The sequence below is a fragment of the Ranitomeya variabilis genome, chromosome 4 (assembly GCF_051348905.1).
Source record: "Ranitomeya variabilis isolate aRanVar5 chromosome 4, aRanVar5.hap1, whole genome shotgun sequence".
Classification (NCBI taxonomy): domain Eukaryota; kingdom Metazoa; phylum Chordata; class Amphibia; order Anura; family Dendrobatidae; genus Ranitomeya; species Ranitomeya variabilis.
This window is the reverse complement of record NC_135235.1, coordinates 281,155,687-281,176,608: the sequence shown is the minus strand read 5'-3', so window position 1 is coordinate 281,176,608 and position 20,922 is coordinate 281,155,687. Positions and strand designations below refer to the sequence as shown.

The 20,922-nt window shown below is 44.3% G+C and overlaps 1 protein-coding gene and 1 long non-coding RNA gene across 2 annotated transcripts in view; both read right to left on the bottom strand.

Annotated features, from left to right (window-relative positions):
- On the bottom strand, positions 1–15,219 carry PERM1 (PPARGC1 and ESRR induced regulator, muscle 1). The gene is made up of 4 exons (XM_077250024.1): positions 15,027–15,219; positions 1,715–3,376; positions 1,506–1,622; positions 1–555 (listed from the first exon to the last, which is right to left on the bottom strand). Exons 2-4 carry the CDS (start codon positions 3,372–3,374, stop codon positions 452–454), a joined length of 1,881 nt encoding a protein of 626 aa, XP_077106139.1. The 5' UTR covers positions 3,375–3,376; positions 15,027–15,219; the 3' UTR covers positions 1–451.
- A 263-nt stretch (positions 15,220–15,482) lies between these two features.
- The window catches only part of LOC143764452 (uncharacterized), a 61,006-nt gene continuing 55,566 nt past the window's right edge, over positions 15,483–20,922 (bottom strand). Inside the window, exon 4 of the long non-coding RNA XR_013213201.1 lies at positions 15,483–15,692. This is a non-coding gene — a long non-coding RNA (uncharacterized LOC143764452). The remainder of the gene's footprint in view (positions 15,693–20,922) is intronic.

Here is a 20,922-nt window from a genome sequence, read left to right as displayed (position 1 = left end):
ATATATATATATCATGTCCATGATGGATCAGATAGAATTTATTATGTATCACAGCAACACTGGAGGCAGAAGGATCGCAGTACAGAACACACTTGCATTTCCGCTGACTTTTGACATCAAGTATCAGTCATTGGATTTGAGAACTCTCAGATTAGTCTATAACTTGCTGAGAACTTGCAGTAATTCTCGTTACCTCCGCAGTCCACAATTCCACATACTGTTCCCAGCAGACATACCTGGCCACACCTGCCGACCTGAACGTGTCCTCCTCAAAACATCTCCTGCCTTTCTGGCCCCAGGTGCTGTGACGTTAATTCATGGATACATTCTGTACTGTAGCATTGAGCATCAGCTTGGCTTAACGTTCCAAATCTGAGAGCGACGGGAACAAATAGTCATCGTGCAAGCTGGAGACCATTCCTTGGAGCTGTTGATCGTCTTGCTGGGAAGTCTAGGTTTCATCTCCAATGGGTGGTGAAGATTCCTGCCAGGTTCTTCTGCTTCGTCTCCGTAAATATTGAATTGCAGAGACTGCGCCGATATTCGCCAGCAGAGCTGGAAATACAAACCAAAAAAACAAACTTGTATAAAGTGTAATTAAATCCCCAAATGACAGTATAGGTGAGAATGTGTTCTGTGGGGCAAATAAGACATGAATATGATGTCAGCTGCCAGAAGGGGAAGGAGACTGATTCTATCCAAAACCTTATCTCCAGCAGCACCTAGAGGGATTATGTCATAAATACTGTAAGCTACTGCAAAACTGCTATTATAGAGAAACTGTCGACAGTTTTTTTGTGAGTTTATATGAGAGCAGCTTAATATATGGGCAGGGTGCCTGATTCCAGGGATTTGTCACTTGCTCAACAGCTCGCTGTAGTTTCAATGCAATCACTGTCTGACTAGGTCACATGCAAAACAGTCCAGCTAATCTGTGTAACCCCACCCCCAGCACCAATTGGCTACTTTCTGACATTGTACTGTGTACACAGGAAACCGCCAATCAGTGGGGCTGGCGAGGTTATACACAGCTCAGCATTCTGAGCCCCGCTACATCTACAACAGAGAAAGCAGGGATTCTATCAGAACTACACCTAGCAGCCCAGTAAGTGACACATCACTGGAATCAGGATCTCAACCTCTACGTCCTGCTGTTCAAAAAATTGCTGACAGATTTGGCCTTAGCAGAGACTTATTTCATACCAAGTCGTCAAAGATTTGGGTGTTTTGCATCAGGAAATTGAACCCTTTTTAAAGAGTCCAAATTGAAATTCTAATGGAAATGGTCCTAGCCCTTCCTAGATTTCAATGAGTACAGATGATAATTGTTACTTCACATTGTCAGCCAAAGCAGAGCATTTATCGTAAATATGGAAGTAATATGTCTGCCATTGATCAATGCTGATGGTTTCCCGGAGACCATTTTCCTGGTCAGATGTAAAGTGTGTCATGCCAGTAGAAAAAAATCATTTTTCAAAACTATTCCGCAAGAATTTTGGACACACCTGTTTTCCATCCATCTGAAGATTGCAAGTCTGAAGATTTCACAGCCCAAGATGCAAAGGCAAGGAACACCAAGCATGCATCGCTCCTGCTCGGGGACAAATATGGGGCAATAGAGCCTGTAAACAGACATTGAAGCAAAGCGTTATCACACCCCACAGTGGTTTTCATCAGAGCTTTGATAATGTTTTTTCTGAAGTCGAACTGTTACCTGATGCTGATTTTTCAGATTCGCCATGATGTTTTTGAGGAAGAAGACCCCCATGTGGGTGTCTCCGGGGATGTACTCTCCTCACCGAGAATCTTTTTAGTCCTTTAGGAATGAAGGACTGAATCATGTCTGCGGCACTTTGTACTTGGGAAGATGGTATACCGACCAAAATGCCCTCCTTGTAATGATCTTGAGGCCCATCAGCAAAGAAAAACTCACAGGCCTCAGGCCAAGTAGCAGCTACTGAGGAGGTTGAAACCAAATCTGTACTTGATGCTTCACTGGTGCTGCCACCTTTGCTTTCAGCTCTATTTTCTTCCTCTGTCTCAAGAAAGAAATATTCATACATCTCGGGAGTGTACACGATTCCTTCATTACTTGCCATGTTTAATTCTGTCTCAAGAGAAACGGTGTCTGAAACGTCACCAAAGAAAAAGTCATACATTTCTGGTAAAGTCAGAATTGTCTTCCTACAGTAGGGCGAGGATGGACAACTTAGTGGCGTCTGATTCCTCCAAGCATTTATGGTAGCACTGACTGGTACTATGCTGCGTGTGTGGGATGCATGGTCAATGACCGGGTCATGTGCGCTTGATGTAGCCTTCACTTCAAAATCTAAGCTATCTGGCTGGGAGATGAATGTTGGTAGCTCTTCGATAGTTGAGGTTGGGACATTTTGCTCGACGGCTGAGGAATTTACACCGGCTTCTGAAGTAACCTCACAACTAATATCTAAGGTGTCTTTTTCCATGGTGTAGTAGATGAGTCCATTATGCTTGGAGGACAGAGGTTCTTCAAGAATTCTTGGAACATCAAACATCTCATGTTCTGTATTGGAATAGTCATCTTTGCTTAGGCATCCAGACATTGTAGCTTCATATCCCGAATGCCACATTGGACTTCTTGTCTCATCTTTGCTGCTATTTACACCAGGAATGTTCTCTCCTTGTAGGTAACCATTTACCGAGGAACAAGTTTCAGTCTTATGTGCACAATAAGGCGAGTTATTAGGATAATTTACGTTGCCACTGGGTCTTGGATTTTCATCAGGCCATGAGGACACCATCGGTCCAGCATCAGAGTGTCCTAATTCCACTTGTGTGGTTTTACACAAATTCTGTTGGGGGTGTACTACATATTGAATATTTTGGTCAATGTTCACAGTTTTCATATATTCAACTGAATCTTCTCCTACTAAATTCATCCTTGAATTTTCCTTCAGTGGGATGGTTAAATCACCATGGTCTACTGACTTTGGAAGTGGAATGTCTATCATCTGCTCCAACTCCTTCTTTTGCCGCATATACTCCTTTTGGCAAAGAAATCTGCTGACAGATCCAAACTCCTCTTCATCTTCACTACCTGACAGAAGGTCTTCATCCAGGCTTAGCCACCTGTTGCTTGTTTGCCCGTACTGAGATACAACTGGCTGGGAGACAGGTAGAGCAGGATATTCCTCTTTCGGTGGTGGACATAAACTGATGCGGACGAACTTGGGCTTGTTGGATAGGGCGCAACTGGCGGCATCTTGTTCGGTGTCACTCAACCAGAGTTCTTCTGTGGCCAAGGACACCTGCATTAAGCCACATTCCTCAGCCGTGGAGTAAAATTCCTCCCAGTCGCGGTCATTAATCTGAATACTATATTCAAAGTTATCCATAGCTGTAATAAAAAAAAAAATGCACAGCAGAGATGTTAGCAAAAAGTATTGGCTATGAATTGAATAAAAACACTTAAAGAGAACATGTCACATTGAACATGGTGTCCGATCTGGGGGTATTATAGTACAGAGGAGGAGAAGCCAAGAAGATAAGGATTTTCAGAGAATTCTAAGAGAAATTAGTAAAACAAATACGTTTTGTTAGGAATCGAATCTCTCAACTTTTAATTAATCCATTTAAACACCAGCCCTTTTTATGCTTACGAGTCAAGTGGGTGTGTAGAGAGATAGCTGTCAGTGATTAGGACTGCCCACTGGACTCAAACCTTAAAGGGGCAGAAAATATAATGAAAAAAGTTTTACAGAGTTTCTTCCCACAAAGCTATATATCAATATTCTCAGCTCCCCCTTCTCTATACCATGCTTTCCACAGATTGGACTATATATTTAATATGACAAAGGGTTTTTCTAGGACTTTGTCATTGATGGCCTATCCTAAGGATAGGTCATTAATGTTTGATCGGTGCGACGCTCAGCATCTCCGCCAAATGCTGTTCCTGGTGTTGGCGGTAGTCAAAACTGTTCAGTTACGGAGCTGTACAGCTCTGTTGATATAATAGTGGTCGTGGCTGGGTACTGTACATCCGCCCCCTCTTTAATTGAATATTCACATCCATCCCCTATTGATTTGAATAGGGGGCGGATGTGCAGTGCCGGCTGTAGCCATTTACAGTCGATGGAGTTGTGCTCTGCAACTCCATAACAGAGCAGTTACAGCCGCCGTCAACACCGGGAACAACTGATCGTCAGTAATGCCAGGAGTCGCACCTCGACCAATCAATGATGACCTGTCCTGAGGATGGATTGGACAATCAATGTTAAAGTCCCGGACAACCCCTTTAAAATAACATAAACCATTCTAAAGGAAGAACAACAATTTGGAGAATGCTGGACCAAGAACTGAAGCTCAGATCTTATCGAAGAGGAGCAGTTCTCAGCACCATCCATTGCTCAGTATAAGCAGCTGATTGGTGGGGGTGCCAGATGTCGGACCGCCACAAATCTGATATTGATGTGCTACCCTAGACATAAGTCATCAATATCATAAGGTCTGACAATCCCTGTAATGTCTGTGTCAGTTTTCACTTCAGTTCTTGCATTCTTTTCATGCAAGTGACGCTATGTCTCTCCCTAGACATGTGCCTCAGTGTGAGGATGTACAGGACAAATGAAATAAAAGATTAGACCATATGTGGATTGTTGTGAAATTGACAAAATGCAATCTGTTGCTACATTGACTTGATTTCAATGGGGGTTTTCTGTTGGTAAATGTTGGGTTCAGTTTGCCTTTTTTCTTTTAGGTTTCCATTAATTATAATACTTTATCAATCTAGCTTTAAAAAAACAAAATTTTTTCATCTTTTTTATTTTACCTAATTTATTTTTCAAAACAAGAATAATTTAATAATAATTGTGATTAACTTATAACCCTGGAATGGCACCTAAAGGAAGGGGAAGAATATTTTTTTTTGTTAATCATGGTTAAAATAAATTATGTTTCTAAGGTGACAATTTTTTTTTAATAGGATCTGTGACTTGCTCAAAAAATTGAGTTTAATACTTTGCAAAAATCCCTATGTACTCTTTATTCTGCTGCTTTTTTCCATGTTGCACTGCGTTATTCAATTACAGAGATATTCACATTTGTTTCTTTTGTATGTAAAGAAATACCCAGTTGAACTGCAAGCAGAGATTTCACATAGTCTTACCTGGGGGGTGTGCTATTTCACCCCTCCATCCCAGTTGCTGCTAATCTCAGCTCAACAAGGTCTGAGACTGCTAGAATAGCTGGCGATCTGTGATTGGCAGCGTCTGTTAGGGAAGAGTGAAATCACAAGCCCCCAGAAAACTCTGAAGAAACACCCAGTTGAACTGCAAGCAGAGATTTCACAGTCTTCTCTGGGGCCATGCACGGTCACCTCTCTCAGTTGCTGCTAATCACAGTTCAGCAGCGCCTGAGATTGCTAGATCAGCTGGTGATCTGTGATTGGCTGCATCTGGACGGCAGGGATGAAAGCATACGCCCCCAGAGAAGACTCTGAAGAAACACCTGGTTGAACTGCAAGCAGAGATTTCACATACTGCACTCCAGAAGCAACAAATGTGAATATCTCTGCAAGGGAGCAACGTATCACAAAATGGAAAACAGTGACAGAATCAGGGGAGATTGGAGATTTTTTATGAGGCACTTAGTTTTTTTTAGCGAGTAATTTAACTTTAAGGTTTTAAAGAGATTGACATTGTATTGTGGGCAAAATTTTGTACTTTTTCCCCTTTATAGTGTTACTGATCAGTGTTTTTATCTGATATGAATGTCGTAGACATGCCTCCTTGACCTACAGTGATATCAGTATAGTCGCATTATTCATTTTCAATCTTGTATGGTGGAATAAATAGAATATATAAATAGAATATATAATATATATATATCTCCACTATATATGAAAAAGAGCCAGATATGTGATATGGCCATTTAGGTCCTAGAACAACTATAAAAATGATACCAGTCTTGTAAAAATCCGATGTGCGAGAGCTGAGAAATTGAGTATTGAAGCCACGTGCAAATTTGCCTGTAGGTGCATTGGGGGCGTGTCCAGGCTAGGACTGACCCACCAGAGAACCGGAGGATTCTCTGGTGGGCCCAGGAACTGACACCTGCTAGCATACTGGCCAGCAGCTGCCTAGGGCTCCCACTGCTTCAAGGGCCCCCACTGCTCCAGGGGCCCTCAGCCAGTGGATATGGGGTCCCTGAGTCAAGGGGGCCCACCCTGTGCCAGCGTAGCAGCAGCTGGAGACAGGATCCTGTCCCCGCTGCTAAAGCAAAATGAATATTCACACTTCCCCCACACCCCTATGGGCGTGGAGAGTCATGAATACCATTTCTCTTTAATAGCAGGCAGCGTTAGCCACAGGCTGCAGTTAACACTGCCCGCATGTAAAGCCCCACCACCGCACCACACACACACACACACACACACACAACGCACCGCACCGCACCACATCCGCACGCATACACACAAAGCACCGTACCACACACACAAAGCATCGTACCACATACCCAAACATACGCAGGCACACAGACACACAGTGCAGCACATCCCAGCATCCTGCTACCTGTCTGAGATAGCCCAACTGGATGACATCATCATCATCCAGTGCACTGTCGCAGACAGAAAGCTGCCGATGGGGAAGAGGCTGTTAGGATGTGCTGCTGCTGCGTGGAGGTGAGCTGTGCTGTGTGTCTGTGTGCCTGCATGTGCATGTGTGAGGGGTGGTGGGAAAGGACAATGATATTGGTGGGGGGAGGCAATGATGCAGGTGATGGGCAATGATGCAGGTGATGGGCAATGATGGAGGTGATGGGCAATGATGGAAGTGATGGGCAATGATGGTGGGGGGAGGCAATGATGGTGGGGGGCAATGATGGAGGTGATGATGGAGGTGATGGGCAATGATTTTGGGGGAGGCAATGATGGCGGTGATTAGGCAGTGATGGCGGGCACCAATAATGGAGGTGATGGGCAATGATGGCGGTGGGGGAGGTAATGATGGAGGTGATAGGCAATGATGGTCGGGGAGGCAATGATGGTGGGGAGAGGCAATGATGGCAGTGATAGGCAATGATGGTGGGGGAGGCAATGATGGAGGTGATGGGCAATGATGGAGATGATGGGCAATGATGGTGGGGGAGGCAATGATGGAGGTGATGGGCAATGATGGTGGTGAGAGGTAATGATGGTGGGGGAGGTGTTGTGAATTCTGCTTTTGGGCTCCCTCCGGTGGTTGTAGGTGGTAATGCAGTTGCCCCTGAGTTGCAGTCCTGGTCAGGTGTATCTGCTGATTGCAGTTCTGCCTGGGGTATTTAGGCGTGCAGGATTCATTAGTCCTTGCCAGTTGTCCATGGTTGTTGGGAGGTTTTGGTCCTGGTTTGGTTCCTTCTGCCTTCTGCCAAATCAGCAAAGATAAGTGTCTGGTTTTGTTTCTTTGGCACACATGCTGTGTGCTTAATATTTCTGTGCTATTCAGTGTTTTTTTTGTCCAGCTTAGATTGTGTCAGTATTTTCTCAGTCTTGTTGGATTCTCTGGAGTGGCAGATATACATTCCATGTCTTTAGTTAGATTGTGGAACTTTTGTATTATCTGCTGTGGATATTTTTGGAAGGGTTTTAATACTGACCGCTTAGTATTCTGTCCTATCTTTCCCTATTTAGCTAGAGTGGCCTCTTTTGCTGAATCCTGTTTTCTGCCTGTGTGTGTCTTTCCTCTCCTACTCACAGTCAATATTTGTGGGGATCTGCCTATCCTTTGGGGTTCTGCTCTGAGGCAAGGTAGTATTCCTATTTCTATCTATAGGGGTATTTAGTCCTCCGGCTGTGTCGAGGTGTCTAGGGTTTGTTAGGCACACCCCACGGCTACTTCTAGTTGCGATGTTAGTTCAGGTTTTGCGGTCAGTACAGTTTCCACCTTCTCCAGAGAAAGTTCATGCGTCTCCAAAGTCACCGGATCATAACAGTACAACTGGCCCACTATGAGTTAAATGCATCTCAGAAGAAGGGAAGAAAGGTGTTGAGTCATTTTTTTTTCTGCAGTTTGCTTTGCCTTTTCTTCCCTCTTTTTCTCTGGGTGGCTAAGGAGTCTTGTGTTAGCATGGATGTTCAGGAATTAGCTTCTCGTGTAGACCAGCTTGCTGCTAGGGTACAGGGAATTTCTGATTATATTGTTCAGACTCCTGTTTTAGAGCCGAAGATTCCTACTCCTGATTTGTTTTTTTAGTGACAGGTCCAAATTTTTGAGTTTTAAAAACAACTGTAAACTGTTTTTTGCTTTGAGACCTCGATCCTCTGGGGATTCTATTCAGCAGGTTAAAATCGTCATTTCCCTGCTGCGTGGTGATCCACAGGATTGGGCATTTTCCCTGGAATCTGGGAATCCGGCTTTGCTTAATGTAGATTCCTTTTTTCAGGCTTTAGGACTATTATATGATGAACCTAATTCTGTGGATCAAGCGGAGAAGACCTTGTTGGCTCTATCTCAGGGTCAAGAGGCGGCAGAATTGTATTGTCAGAAATTTAGAAAATGGTCTGTGTTGACTAAATGGAATGATGATGCTTTGGCTGCAATTTTCAGAAAGGGTCTTTCTGAATCTGTTAACGATGTTATGGTGGGGTTTCCCACGCCTGTCGGTCTGAGTGATTCTATGTCTTTGGCCATTCAGATTGATCGGCTTACGGGAGCGCAGAACTGTGCGCGCTGTGGCATTGTCCTCAGAGCAGAGTCCTGAGCCAATGCAGTGTGATAGGATTCTGTCTAGGACAGAACGACAAGGACTCAGACGTCAGAATAGGTTGTGTTATTATTGTGGCGACGCTTCTCATGTTATTTCAGTCTGCCCTAAACGGACAAAGAGGATCGCTAGTTCATTTACCATCAGTACTGTACAACCTAAATTTCTGTTATCGGTGTCCTTGATCTGCTCATTGTCATCATTTTCTGTCTTGGCGTTTGTGGATTCAGGCGCCGCTTTGAACTTAATGGACCTTGAGTTTGCCAGGCATTGTGGTTTCCCCTTGCAGCCCTTGCAGAACCTTATTCCTTTAAGGGGCATTGATGCTACACCTTTGGCTAAAAATAAGCCCCAGTTTTAGACACAGGTGACCATGCGCATGGCGCCAGCCCATCAGGAAGATTGTCGATTTCTGGTATTGCATAATTTACATGATGCTATCGTGTTGGGTTTTCCGTGGTTGCAGGTACATAATCCTGTGTTGGATTGGAAGTCTATGTCTGTGACTAGTTGGGGTTGTCAGGGGGTTCATAATGATGTTCCTTTAATGTCCATCTCCTCTTCTTCCTCTTCCGAAATTCCAGAGTTTTTGTCTGATTTTCAGGATGTGTTTGATGAGCCCAAGTCCAGTTCTCTTCCACCGCACAGGGATTGTGATTGTGCTATTGATTTGATTCCAGGCTGAAAGTTTCCTAAGGGCCGACTCTTCAACCTGTCTGTGCCTGAACATACCGCTATGCGGAGTTATGTTAAGGAGTCTTTGGAGAAAGGGCATATTCGGCCATCTTCTTCACTGATTGGAGCAGGATTTTTTTTTGTTGCTAAGAAAGATGGCTCCTTGAGACCCTGTATTATCGCCTCTTGAATAAGATCACGGTCAAGTTTCAATACCCTTTACCTTTGCTTTCCGATTTGTTTGCTAGGATTAAGGGGGCTAGTTGGTTTACAAAGATTGACCTTCGGGGGGTGTATAATCTTGTTCGTATTAAGCAGGGTGATGAATGGAAAACTGCGTTCAATACGCCCGAAGGCCATTTTGAATACCTTGTGATGCCGTTCGGGCTCACTAATGCTCCATCTGTTTTTCAATCTTTCATGCATGATATCTTCCGGACTTATATTGATAAATTCTTGATTGTATATTTGGACGATATTTTGATTTTTTCTGATGATTGGGAGTCTCATGTGGAACAGGTCAGGATGGTATTTCAGATCCTTCGTGACAATGCTTTGTTTGTGAAGGAGTCTAAGTGTCTCTTTGGGGTGCAGAAGGTTTCTTTTTTGGGTTTTATTTTTTCTCCTTCATCTATTGAGATGGATCCGGTTAAGGTTCAGGCCATTCATGATTGGATTCAACCCACGTCCGTAAAGAGCCTTCAGAAATTTTTGGGTTTTGCAAATTTTTATCGCCGTTTCATTGCTAACTTTTCCAGCGTGGTTAAACCCTTGACCGATTTGACGAAAAAAGGCGCTGATGTGGCGAATTGGTCCTCTGCGGCTGTTTCTGCCTTTCAGGAGTTTAAACGTCGATTTACTTCTGCTCTGGTATTGCGCCAACCGGATGTTTCCCTTCCGTTTCAGGTTGAGATTGACGCTTCTGAGATTGGCGCAGGGGCCGTTTTGTCCCAGAGGGATCATGTTGGTTCCTTGATGAAACCGTGTGCATTCTTTTCCTGAAAATTTTCGCCTGCTGAACGCAATTATGATGTTGGCAATCGGGAGTTGTTGGCTATGAAGTGGGCATTTGAGGAGTGGCGACATTGGCTTGAGGGAGCTAAGCACCGTATTGTGGTCTTGACCGATCATAAGAATCATACCTCGAGTCTGCCAAGCGGCTGAATCCTAGACAGGCTCGATGGTCCTTGTTTTTTTTTCTCGTTTTGATTTTGTGGTCTCGTATCTTCCGGGTTCCAAGAATATTAAGGCTGATGCCCTTTCTAGGAGTTTTTTGCCTGATTCTCCTGAGGTCCTTGAACCGGTCGGCATTTTGAAAGAAGGGGTGGTTCTTTCTGCTATTTCCCCTGATTTACGACGGGTTCTTCAGGAATTTCAGGCTGACAGACCTGATCGTTGTCCAGTGGGGAAACTGTTTGTTCCTGACAGATGGACTAGTAGAGTGATTTCTGAGGTTCACTGTTCTGTGTTGGCTGGTCATCCTGGTATTTTTGGTACCAGAGACTTGGTTGGTAGGTCCTTTTGGTGGCCTTCTTTATCACGTGATGTGCGTTCTTTTGTGCAGTCCTGTGGGACTTGTGCGCGGGCCAAGCCTTGTTGTTCCCGTGCTAGTGGGTTGCTTTTGCCATTGCCGGTCCCTGAGAGGCCCTGGACGCATATTTCTATGGATTTTATTTCTGATCATCCGGTTTCCCAGAGGACGTCGGTTTTCTGGGTTGTTTGTGACCGGTTTTCTAAGATGGTTCATTTGGTGCCTTTGCCTAAATTGCCTTCCTCTTCAGATTTAGTTTCGTTGTTTTTTCAGCATGTGGTTCGTTTGCATGGTATTCCGGAGAATATTGTGTCTGACAGAGGTTCCCAGTTTGTTTCTAGGTTTTGGCGGGCCTTTTGTGCTAGGCTGGGCATTGATTTATCTTTTTCCTCTGCATTTCATCCTCAGACAAATGGCCAAACCGAGCGAACTAATCAGACCTTGGAGACTTATTTGAGATGCTTTGTGTCTGCTGATCAGGATGATTGGGTGGCCTTTTGCCATTGGCCGAGTTTGCCCTTAATAATCGGGCTAGTTCGGCTACTTTGGTTTCGCCTTTTTTTTGTAATTTTGGTTTTCATCCTCGTTTTTCTTCTGGGCAGGTTGAGCCTTCTGACTGTCCTGGTGTGGATTCTGTGGTTGACAGGTTGCAGCAGATTTGGGCTCATGTGGTGGACAATTTGGTGTTGTCTCAGGAGGAGGCTCAACGTTTTGCTAACCGTCGTCGGTGTGTTGGTTCCCGGCTTCAGGTTGGGGATCTGGTCTGGTTGTCTTCCCGTCATGTTCCTATGAAGGTTTCTTCTCCTAAGTTTAAGCCTCGGTTTATTGGTCCTTATAAGATTTCTGGGATTATTAATCCTGTGTCTTTTCGATTGGCGCTTCCGGCCTCTTTTGCTATCCATAATGTCTTCCATAGATCTTTATTGCGGAAATATGTGGTACCCGTTGTTCCCTCTGTTGTTCCTCCGGCCCCTGTGTTGGTTGATGGGGAGTTGGAGTATGTTGTTGAGAAGATTTTGGATTCTCATTTTTCGAGGCGGAAACTTCAGTATCTTGTCAAATGGAAGGGTTATGGCCAGGAGGATAATTCTTGGGTTTTTGCCTCTGATGTCCATGCTGCTGATTTGGTTCATGCTTTTCATCTGGCTCGTCCTGATCGGCCTGGGGGCTCTGGTGAGGGTTCGGTGACCCCTCCTCAAGGGGGGTACTGTTGTGAATTCTGCTTTTGGGCTCCCTCCGGTGGTTGTAGGTGGTAATGCAGTTGCCCCTGAGTTGCAGTCCTGGTCAGGTGTATCTGCTGATTGCAGTTCTGCCTGGGGTATTTAGGCGTGCAGGATTCATTAGTCCTTGCCAGTTGTCCATGGTTGTTGGGAGGTTTTGGTCCTGGTTTGGTTCCTTCTGCCTTCTGCCAAATCAGCAAAGATAAGTGTCTGGTTTTGTTTCTTTGGCACACATGCTGTGTGCTTAATATTTCTGTGCTATTCAGTGTTTTTTTGTCCAGCTTAGATTGTGTCAGTATTTTCTCAGTCTTGTTGGATTCTCTGGAGTGGCAGATATACATTCCATGTCTTTAGTTAGATTGTGGAACTTTTGTATTATCTGCTGTGGATATTTTTGGAAGGGTTTTAATACTGACCGCTTAGTATTCTGTCCTATCTTTCCCTATTTAGCTAGAGTGGCCTCTTTTGCTGAATCCTGTTTTCTGCCTGTGTGTGTCTTTCCTCTCCTACTCACAGTCAATATTCGTGGGGGTCTGCCTATCCTTTGGGGTTCTGCTCTGAAGCAAGGTAGTATTCCTATTTCTATCTATAGGGGTATTTAGTCCTCCGGCTGTGTCGAGGTGTCTAGGGTTTGTTAGGCACACCCCACGGCTACTTCTAGTTGCGATGTTAGTTCAGGTTTTGCGGTCAGTACAGTTTCCACCTTCTCCAGAGAAAGTTCATGCGTCTCCGAAGTCACCGGATCATAACAGGGAGGCAATGATGGAGGTGATGAGCAATGATGGTGGGGGAGGCAATGATGGAGGTGATGGGCAATGATGGTGGGGGGTGGCAATGATGGAGGTGATGAAATGGACAATGATGGTGGTGGGGAGGAAGCAATGATGGAGGTGGTGGAATGGGCAGTGATGGGGTGGTGGGGGAGAATGATAGGGGTGGTGGGGGAGAAGGCAATGATGGAGGTGGGGATGAGGACAATGATTGGGTGGAGAGGGGCTGCATTATACTTTGAGGGGGCTACATTATATTCTGTGGGGGGGGCTGCATTACAGTCTGGTGGGGCTGCATTATTCTCTCAGGGGGCTACATTATATTCTGAGGGGCTAGATCATACTATATGAGGGGGCTACATTATACTCTATGGGGGGCTGCATTACATTCTGTGGTGGGGCTACATTATTCTCTCAGGGACTACATTATATTCTGGGGGGCTACATATTACTATATGAGGGGGCTACATTTATATTCTGTGGTGGGGCTGCATTATTCTCTCAGGTGACTACATTATATTCTGGGGGCTACATCATACTATATGAAGAGCAGCATTATGCCCTATGAGGGGGCTACAGTATACTCTATGGGGAGGCTGCATTATATTCTGTGGTGGGCTGCATTATACTATATGAGGGGGGCTGCATTATACCCTATGAGGGTGCTACATTATATTCTATGGTGGGGACTGCATTATACCTGAGGGGGTTGCATTATATTTTGGGGGTGCTGCATTATATTCTATGAGAGGGGGCTGCATTATATTTTATGAGGGGGCTACATTATTTTGTGAGGGAGGCTGCATTATATTCTATGAGGGGGCTACCCCTCTATGATTCTACCCCAACCCCTGCTACATAATTAAGACATGTACTACCTTATATTATACACTGATATTAGCAAGTTTTACCGCACAATTGGTGGTCTTTATTTCTATGTAGCAACATAGTGGGCCCCAAGAATGATTTTCTCTGGTGGGCCCAAGGTGCTCCAGTCTGACGCTGGGCGTGTCAATACATTAAGTGCTTCAACATGCCCCCAAAGCACTTCCAGGCAAATTTGCGAGTTTAGAGGTTGATTTCTCAGCAATGACACATCGGATTTCTACAAAACAGGTATCATTTTTATTGATGTATCAGGACCTATGAAGCCGTGCAATTAATTTCAGCAAAGTTTTTCACAAAAATGTATCCCATCTAGCCATGTGTATCAGTGCAATACTGATCGGCCGTAACACCTGTATAAGAAAACAGCCTTCTCATGTGTGTCATTTCTCATACATTATGTCATGTCTGATCAATGAGCATGGGAAGACGGCTCATGTCTAGGCAAGTGCAAGGTCACCCGGAGGTTATTATGAAAGGAAACTAAATGGCCTACCACAATACAGACACCTAATACCATTTTGCAGGTAGTTATAGCCTTCAGCTACAATCCATCAAAATAGTCTGTGATCCGAATTCTTTTTTTTTTATTTTCAGGAAGATGATAACTGCCTATTGTGTATCTACGATCACGTCCTGCAATCTGGATGGCTACAACTACGCTCCGAAAGCTGATAGGCAAGGGGATAATTTCAGTGCCGTGATTGCTCTAATAGGGATTGCTCCTGTTGATCAATACGACTTTGTAGAAAAAAAAAAAGGCACTCGGTAGAAGAAGCATGTATCAAATCCCGTGATGAAAAGCTGTTGTAGGATTGAAGTTGTCGCAAAATGACCTTCAAATGTCTCAAAGGCGCCTTAAAGGTTCCGTAAGTTTCCGACACAATTGATGTAAACTCTGCAGATTAAGCGCTGTCACGACGCTGTTACGGTATATGTTCCTGGTCACCCGTGTTTGACTCCTGTTCCGTTTAAAGGGAAACTCCACCTAAATGAATTTTGGGCTATTTTCACCCCTGACTTTTGCTGCCTTGTAACATTAAGGTTTGGCATCATCCCCCCCCCCCCCCCCCCCCTTATAAAGGTCCTTCATCTGTATGTTCCTACTAGAACGAAGGACTAAAACTTTACTTCTCAAGTTCCCCCGGTGGCCAGATCCATCAGCAAATCTTAAAACACGTTCTAATGTTACATAAGTCTGAAGACGACGCAATGGCTGCTTCTTACCTTGTAGTCGGGCGCATGAAGGAAAGCAGCCCCCTTTGGAAGGGTCTTTAGTAGCCCGGTTGGCTACGTGCAGCTGGACACATGGGGTTACCTGTCACGACAGTCATGTCTATGCAGGTGCTGAAAATAGGGCCCCGGCTCCTGCTACGAAGCACGGGACCCAAACCCTCGGGGAATGCACATCTATAAATAGTGACCATGGACAGTGCCCACACCAGCAACTTACAAGTTACGTGACGGCGCCGGCGAGGGGTGGACTGCTACATTTAAAGATCCACTGCAAAACAAAAAGTAAACTTTGCAATAACTTTTAATCATCTTCAAATACAGCAACGTGGAAGGAATGGATATTGTTCATATTGAAAGCTGTACAAAAACAAAAAAAAGTCACATACCCAAAATCTTACAAACCTGCAGTCTTGACTACAGATAAGCGAACCTGAACTGTTTGGGATCCTACTGGTGCTGGACTCCAAACACGGACTTCAGAGAGAGAGTATTTTCCTCCAGCTCCAAAGTTCAGATCCCCATTGATTTCTATGAGGTTCAAGTTCGGGAACAGTTCTGGTACCAAAACGGAACTTTGGGCTAAAGTTCGATAGAACCCAAACCTTCACGGGTCCGCTCATCCTTAGCTTTGACAAAATACTTCAGGGTCGTTCCTGCCTTTATAACAAACAGAAGATTTTTATTAATTCAAATATTTTCAAAAAACTTTTAATCCATATCGTAAAAATTGCCGCTCACAATAAATCCAAGCATGAATAAGTTGTAGTTCCGAGTGACATCATTCATTTTACTATATCACAGACTGACATATGAAAAAAAAATCCAAAAGGGATGAAATTGTGAAAAAAAAAATTGCAATTTCACCAAGTTTTCAGGTTTTGTTTTTACAGCGTTAATTTTGCGATAAAAATTATCGGGCAACATGATTCTCCCGGTGAGTACAATTACAGATACCAACTTTTTAATATATATTTTAAATAGTGAACTAAAATTTTGTAAAAATATTTTTCAAAACATTTTTTCTTCTACTTCCTTTCTATATTTTTTTTTAGTCCCCTTAGGGGACTTGATCCTTTTGATCATCAGATTGATTATAGTATATACTACAGTGCCCCCATACCACAGTATTCAGTGTAGATCAAGGACTCCAATGAAGCTCAGCCTGAAGCTGAGCTTCAGAGAAGTGCCAAGATGGCGACAGCGAGGGGCTTCAGGATTGCAGGGTAAACCATCGGTGATCCTACAATCGCATCCCATGATGGGGGGGGGTCAATAGGAGGAGGCAATCTTGCTATCTAGATGCCACTGGCAGTGATTGTCAGCAGCACTTAAATAGTTAAACAACACCAACAATCAAGACTAGCTCCTATTACTGCCCTAGCAGGCAGACGCCGGCTGTATATTACAGAGGGCATCTGTCCGGTATGATGCGGATTCACATGATTCGCTGACCGGTGGCAGTAAACGGCAGTTAATCGGTTCCTTTTTCTGATCGACGGTGGTTTAATAGCCAGTTTACACAGGCACTGAACAAGCAGTAGTAGATCGTTCAGTGCCATTGTTCTCGGCAGCACCGATGCTGTTGTGCTGCCAAGAACAATTTTTTTTTTTTGCGCAAAGCAAAAAATCATTTCACCCAATGAATGAGTGTTTTGCTTGTTTGGTGATCAGCAGCCTGTTTAGGCTGCATGGTTATCGGGAAATGATAACAGTACAGGGTGCATGGGCCTTCAGGCTTATTTTCAAGCAATGTGTGGTCCTGTGCTGCCACCTGGTGTCAAAAATTGAGAATGGAAAACATCAACTCACTGCTGTTATCGGTATGATTAATTTTAAAGATTTAATTCTCAGATTTTAGACTTGATTGGCACCCACCAGTAATGAATGGCACCCTCCAGTGCCTGGATTATACCCCAGGGGCGCACAGTTATAGTATTTAGAGGGGTTTATTTATAGAATTACAATCTCTTTTTCAGAAATTCTTCTTCACGCTCTCTATTTTTTATTACAGAACTTTGCTGCAGTGTTTGGGGCACATTGCAGATTTTCTTTAATGTATTCCTATCATTGTAAGCTCCAGTCCAGGACTTTGCAGCCCTGATTCCACACTGGGTGCACACACATCTTTTTTAACAGTGCTGTTTAGGTATCTGCCAGGCATTGGAGTAGAGTGTGTGTATGTGGATAGGTGGCATAGAGGCCATTGTTCTGGGGGCTACATTTTTAGGGGCACAAAAAGTAGCAGTGGTGTCAGTGGCGCCGAGCATCTGGGGCGGTGCACATATCCCGGACTTCTGGCCAGGTGACTGGATGTCTAGGCGAGTGCCTCTATGTCAATGACCCCAGAAGAGCCACCACTCTTCAACCTGCAGGTCCACAAGACGCAGGGCCGGCCCGAACGTATAGGCGAACTAGGTTGGCCGCCTAGGGCGCCGACCCTAAGGGGGCGCCAGAGAAAAAATAGAAAAAAAAAAAAATCTTTTCAAAAGGCAAAAGGTGTATGGAGCGGAGCTGAATGTGTATGAGGTGTATGGAGCGAAGCCGTGTGTGTATGAGGTGTACGGAGCGGAGCCGTGTGTATGAGGTGTACGGAGCGGAGTCGTGTGTGTATGAGGTGTATGGAGCGGAGCCCGTGTGTAGGAGTAGCTATGTGTGGCCATTATACGGTACGAAGTATCATGTGCGGCCAATGTACAGTATGGAGCATCATGTGCGGTCATTATACAGTATGGAGCATCATGTGCAGCCATTATACAGTATGGAGCATCATGTGTTGCCATTATACAGTATGGAGCACTGTGTGGCCATATTTTTTTGTTTATAATTACTCTTTATGAAACAGTGTGATCAGCAGTGCTAAATGGGTGTGGTTGGGATGTGGATATGGGTGTGGCTAGTTATGAATGGGTGTGGTCAGAGGCGTGGCCTAAAATTTACCACGGCACGCAAAGTGCGCCGCAAACTTTGTCCCTCTTTCCCATCTTCAAAAGTTGGAAGGTATGTTAAAAGTAGTAGGGGCGCAACAAAATAGTTTTGCCTAGGGCGAAATCTCTCGGGCCAGCCCTGACGAGACATCATTATCCAAGTGCAACAAGGTCACTCAGATTAGAGTAGCAAAAACTTTCTGGTTTTGCAGGTAGTGGCCGAGAAGTTGCACTGTTACTTTTGGAGAGGGCACTCAATGGGCATCATTACGTTTTCAGGGAGCATTATTTATCTTATCATTGGTTAAGGGGGCACGATATACTCGCCTCGACAGCTAATGCTACGCACCTACTACTACCATGCAGCACTTATTACCAGATTCCAAAGCCGCACTCTTTCCATAAAGACTGTGAATGGAGCGGCATCCATGCGGGGGCCCTGGGACCCTGCCCTTGTGAGCGGCGGCGTCTCTAGCAGACATTTTCACCTATCCTGTGCATTGGTGATCACTTTTGACCATGGGACTGGTGGATTCATTTAGTGTAAGATTTCTTCATTTTTCACGTTCGATAGAAACAAGCGGAAATATTTTCCGGGTATGTTCACACAGAGGTTTTTATGACATCGTGGAGCAGAAACTCTCCTAATTCTCCTCAAAAACTAGCAGGTTTTGCTGAGAAAACTCAGCGAAAAGGACTCTGTGTGCACGAAGACTACAAAGACTTTTTTGGAGTTTTTCGTCTGGGGTCGGTCAGACTCCGGGTCCGGTTCTACCAGCTTTACATCTTGTGCATCGGTTGACAATAAGAATCTAACAATAGCAGATGTGTCAGGATCAGGGAAGTGAAGAACCTACGTCAGCGATCAGAGCAGATTACCGATCACACCTTCCTCACAGCTCATCCTCTCACGCCCTGATCCGGTAGAAGGAGCATTGTTCCCCTGATGTTGAACGAGCACCACCTGCCATTGTGAGGTGTCAAGAGGAACAGTAACATCCAGCCTCTACCCGGCTACATCATATCCCATCAGCACTGGGCCGCGGCAGATCAGCAACGGGCTAAAGGGTCATGACATGAGTACGGACAAGTATGGTGCAAAACGCGTTAGGTGCGACGTCCCGAGCTCCTTGTTGGTTTTATACTTTGAATTTTTATGTATTTTTAATTTTTATTGGCGCTGGATTACAATCCTCCATTTTTGGCCTTTTGGATACCGGTCATGAAGACCCGTAACGTACTCTGAATTCATGGCGATTTTCTGCTACATTTTGGTTACTTTTTTTCCTATTGGTTTATTGTTCTTCACCCATTCAAATGAATGGAAAAATTGCATTCGTCAAAACCGTTTGTATTTTTCGCAGTTTTTTTTTCCTGCGTAAAAAAGAGACGTGACAACCCCATTTCTGTCCCTATACATACATGCATTTAGTTCACCCGAAATCCACCTGTGCAATAGAAAAAGTGCATTCACATGAGGTAAATCCGCACCAGGCGTAAGCGTGTGCACATGATATACCGCGTCATCGCTGCCCGTGAGGTGGAGCAGCGGGAGGCGCACAAACACGCACTGTCCAATGTCAATGTAGGCAAGGTGCTGAGCGATGGGCTTTGTGTGGTCTGTCAGATTACATCTGGGAACCATTAACCCCTTCACATGAAAGCAGAGAACCCGTCAGGCACAGGTCGCTCTCTGAAGGTGCTAATAAGGCCGCGCAGGGAATAATCACATTCTTGTGTGTAATGTGGGACCGGATCCAGACTGAGACAGAGCAGGCTGCGTGCTCGGACCATGACATCATGTGGACGGCTGCGTGTTGGGGTCTGTTACTGGGGTCCTGCGCCGGTTATGTCTATGGGGTGGTGTTCTTCTTCACATCACATCGCTATCCCAGTCTGACCTACCACATAAAATCTTCTTTATCATGGACACGCAATCATTTTGGATGTATGACCCAGGGTGTACATTTTTGTATATTTTTTTTGTTTTAAGCCACTATTTCTGTATTGACCAGACAGTGGGTATCTTAGACTTCGCTGACATCCCCATAATGTCACTGGCGGGAAGTGATCGCCTAAAAGTTACGGCAATGACTTCCCAAGACTTCACCATATCATCCATCAAGATGGGGCATTGGAGGATTTTAGCCACGATCGTGATCCTATTAGTGGGACCTCAGTAATTATGAGCGAACGTGCTGGGATAAGGTGTTATCTGAGCATGCTCTGGTGCTAACCAAGTGACTTCGGTGTGCTCGAAAAGCATGTTCAAGCCCCCGCAGCTGCATGTCTTGAGGCTGTTCGACATCCCAAATCCGTGTAGTCTGGGTAGGAATATATAATTTTTGTTTAAAATTTGTGCAGCACCTTGGCACCATTAATAACTGGTTGTTCAATAACAAAGGAAGAGTTTAAAGGTACAAATGTATAAATAATGCAAACCAATAGACGGTCCCTTGTGGTTAAACCTAAAAAAAGTAAAAGAGGTTTCTGGTGTTTTCCTTTGAACACAAGAGGGCATCATTTCATGTGTATTGAAAGAAATCAGAACTCGCTATGTTGTGTTTTGCACGATTACATCACGGCGGATATTTTCGAACTGTATTGAAAAAACAGATAAAATTTGCTGCAAACAAATCATTTTGATTTAAGAAACAAAAAAAAAAAACATCATGCAAGAAACTTTTAGCACATTTATTCAAACGATGACTTTAACAATAACATGAATATAATTAGTAAAAATTATCTAAAAATATAACAAATATTGTATTTTAAATATCTCCCCGATGCGGAGAATCCACCAGTGGCCATTGGGTTTCTATCACTATTGTTTCACTGTTTTTGAGTTTTCAGATTTGAAAAAAAAAAAAAATGAGCCTTCTACCCTCTTACATGTGATTGGATCCCCTGGAATAATTAGGGACACATGACAAATCCTGGGTGCACGATTCCTCATGCTAATT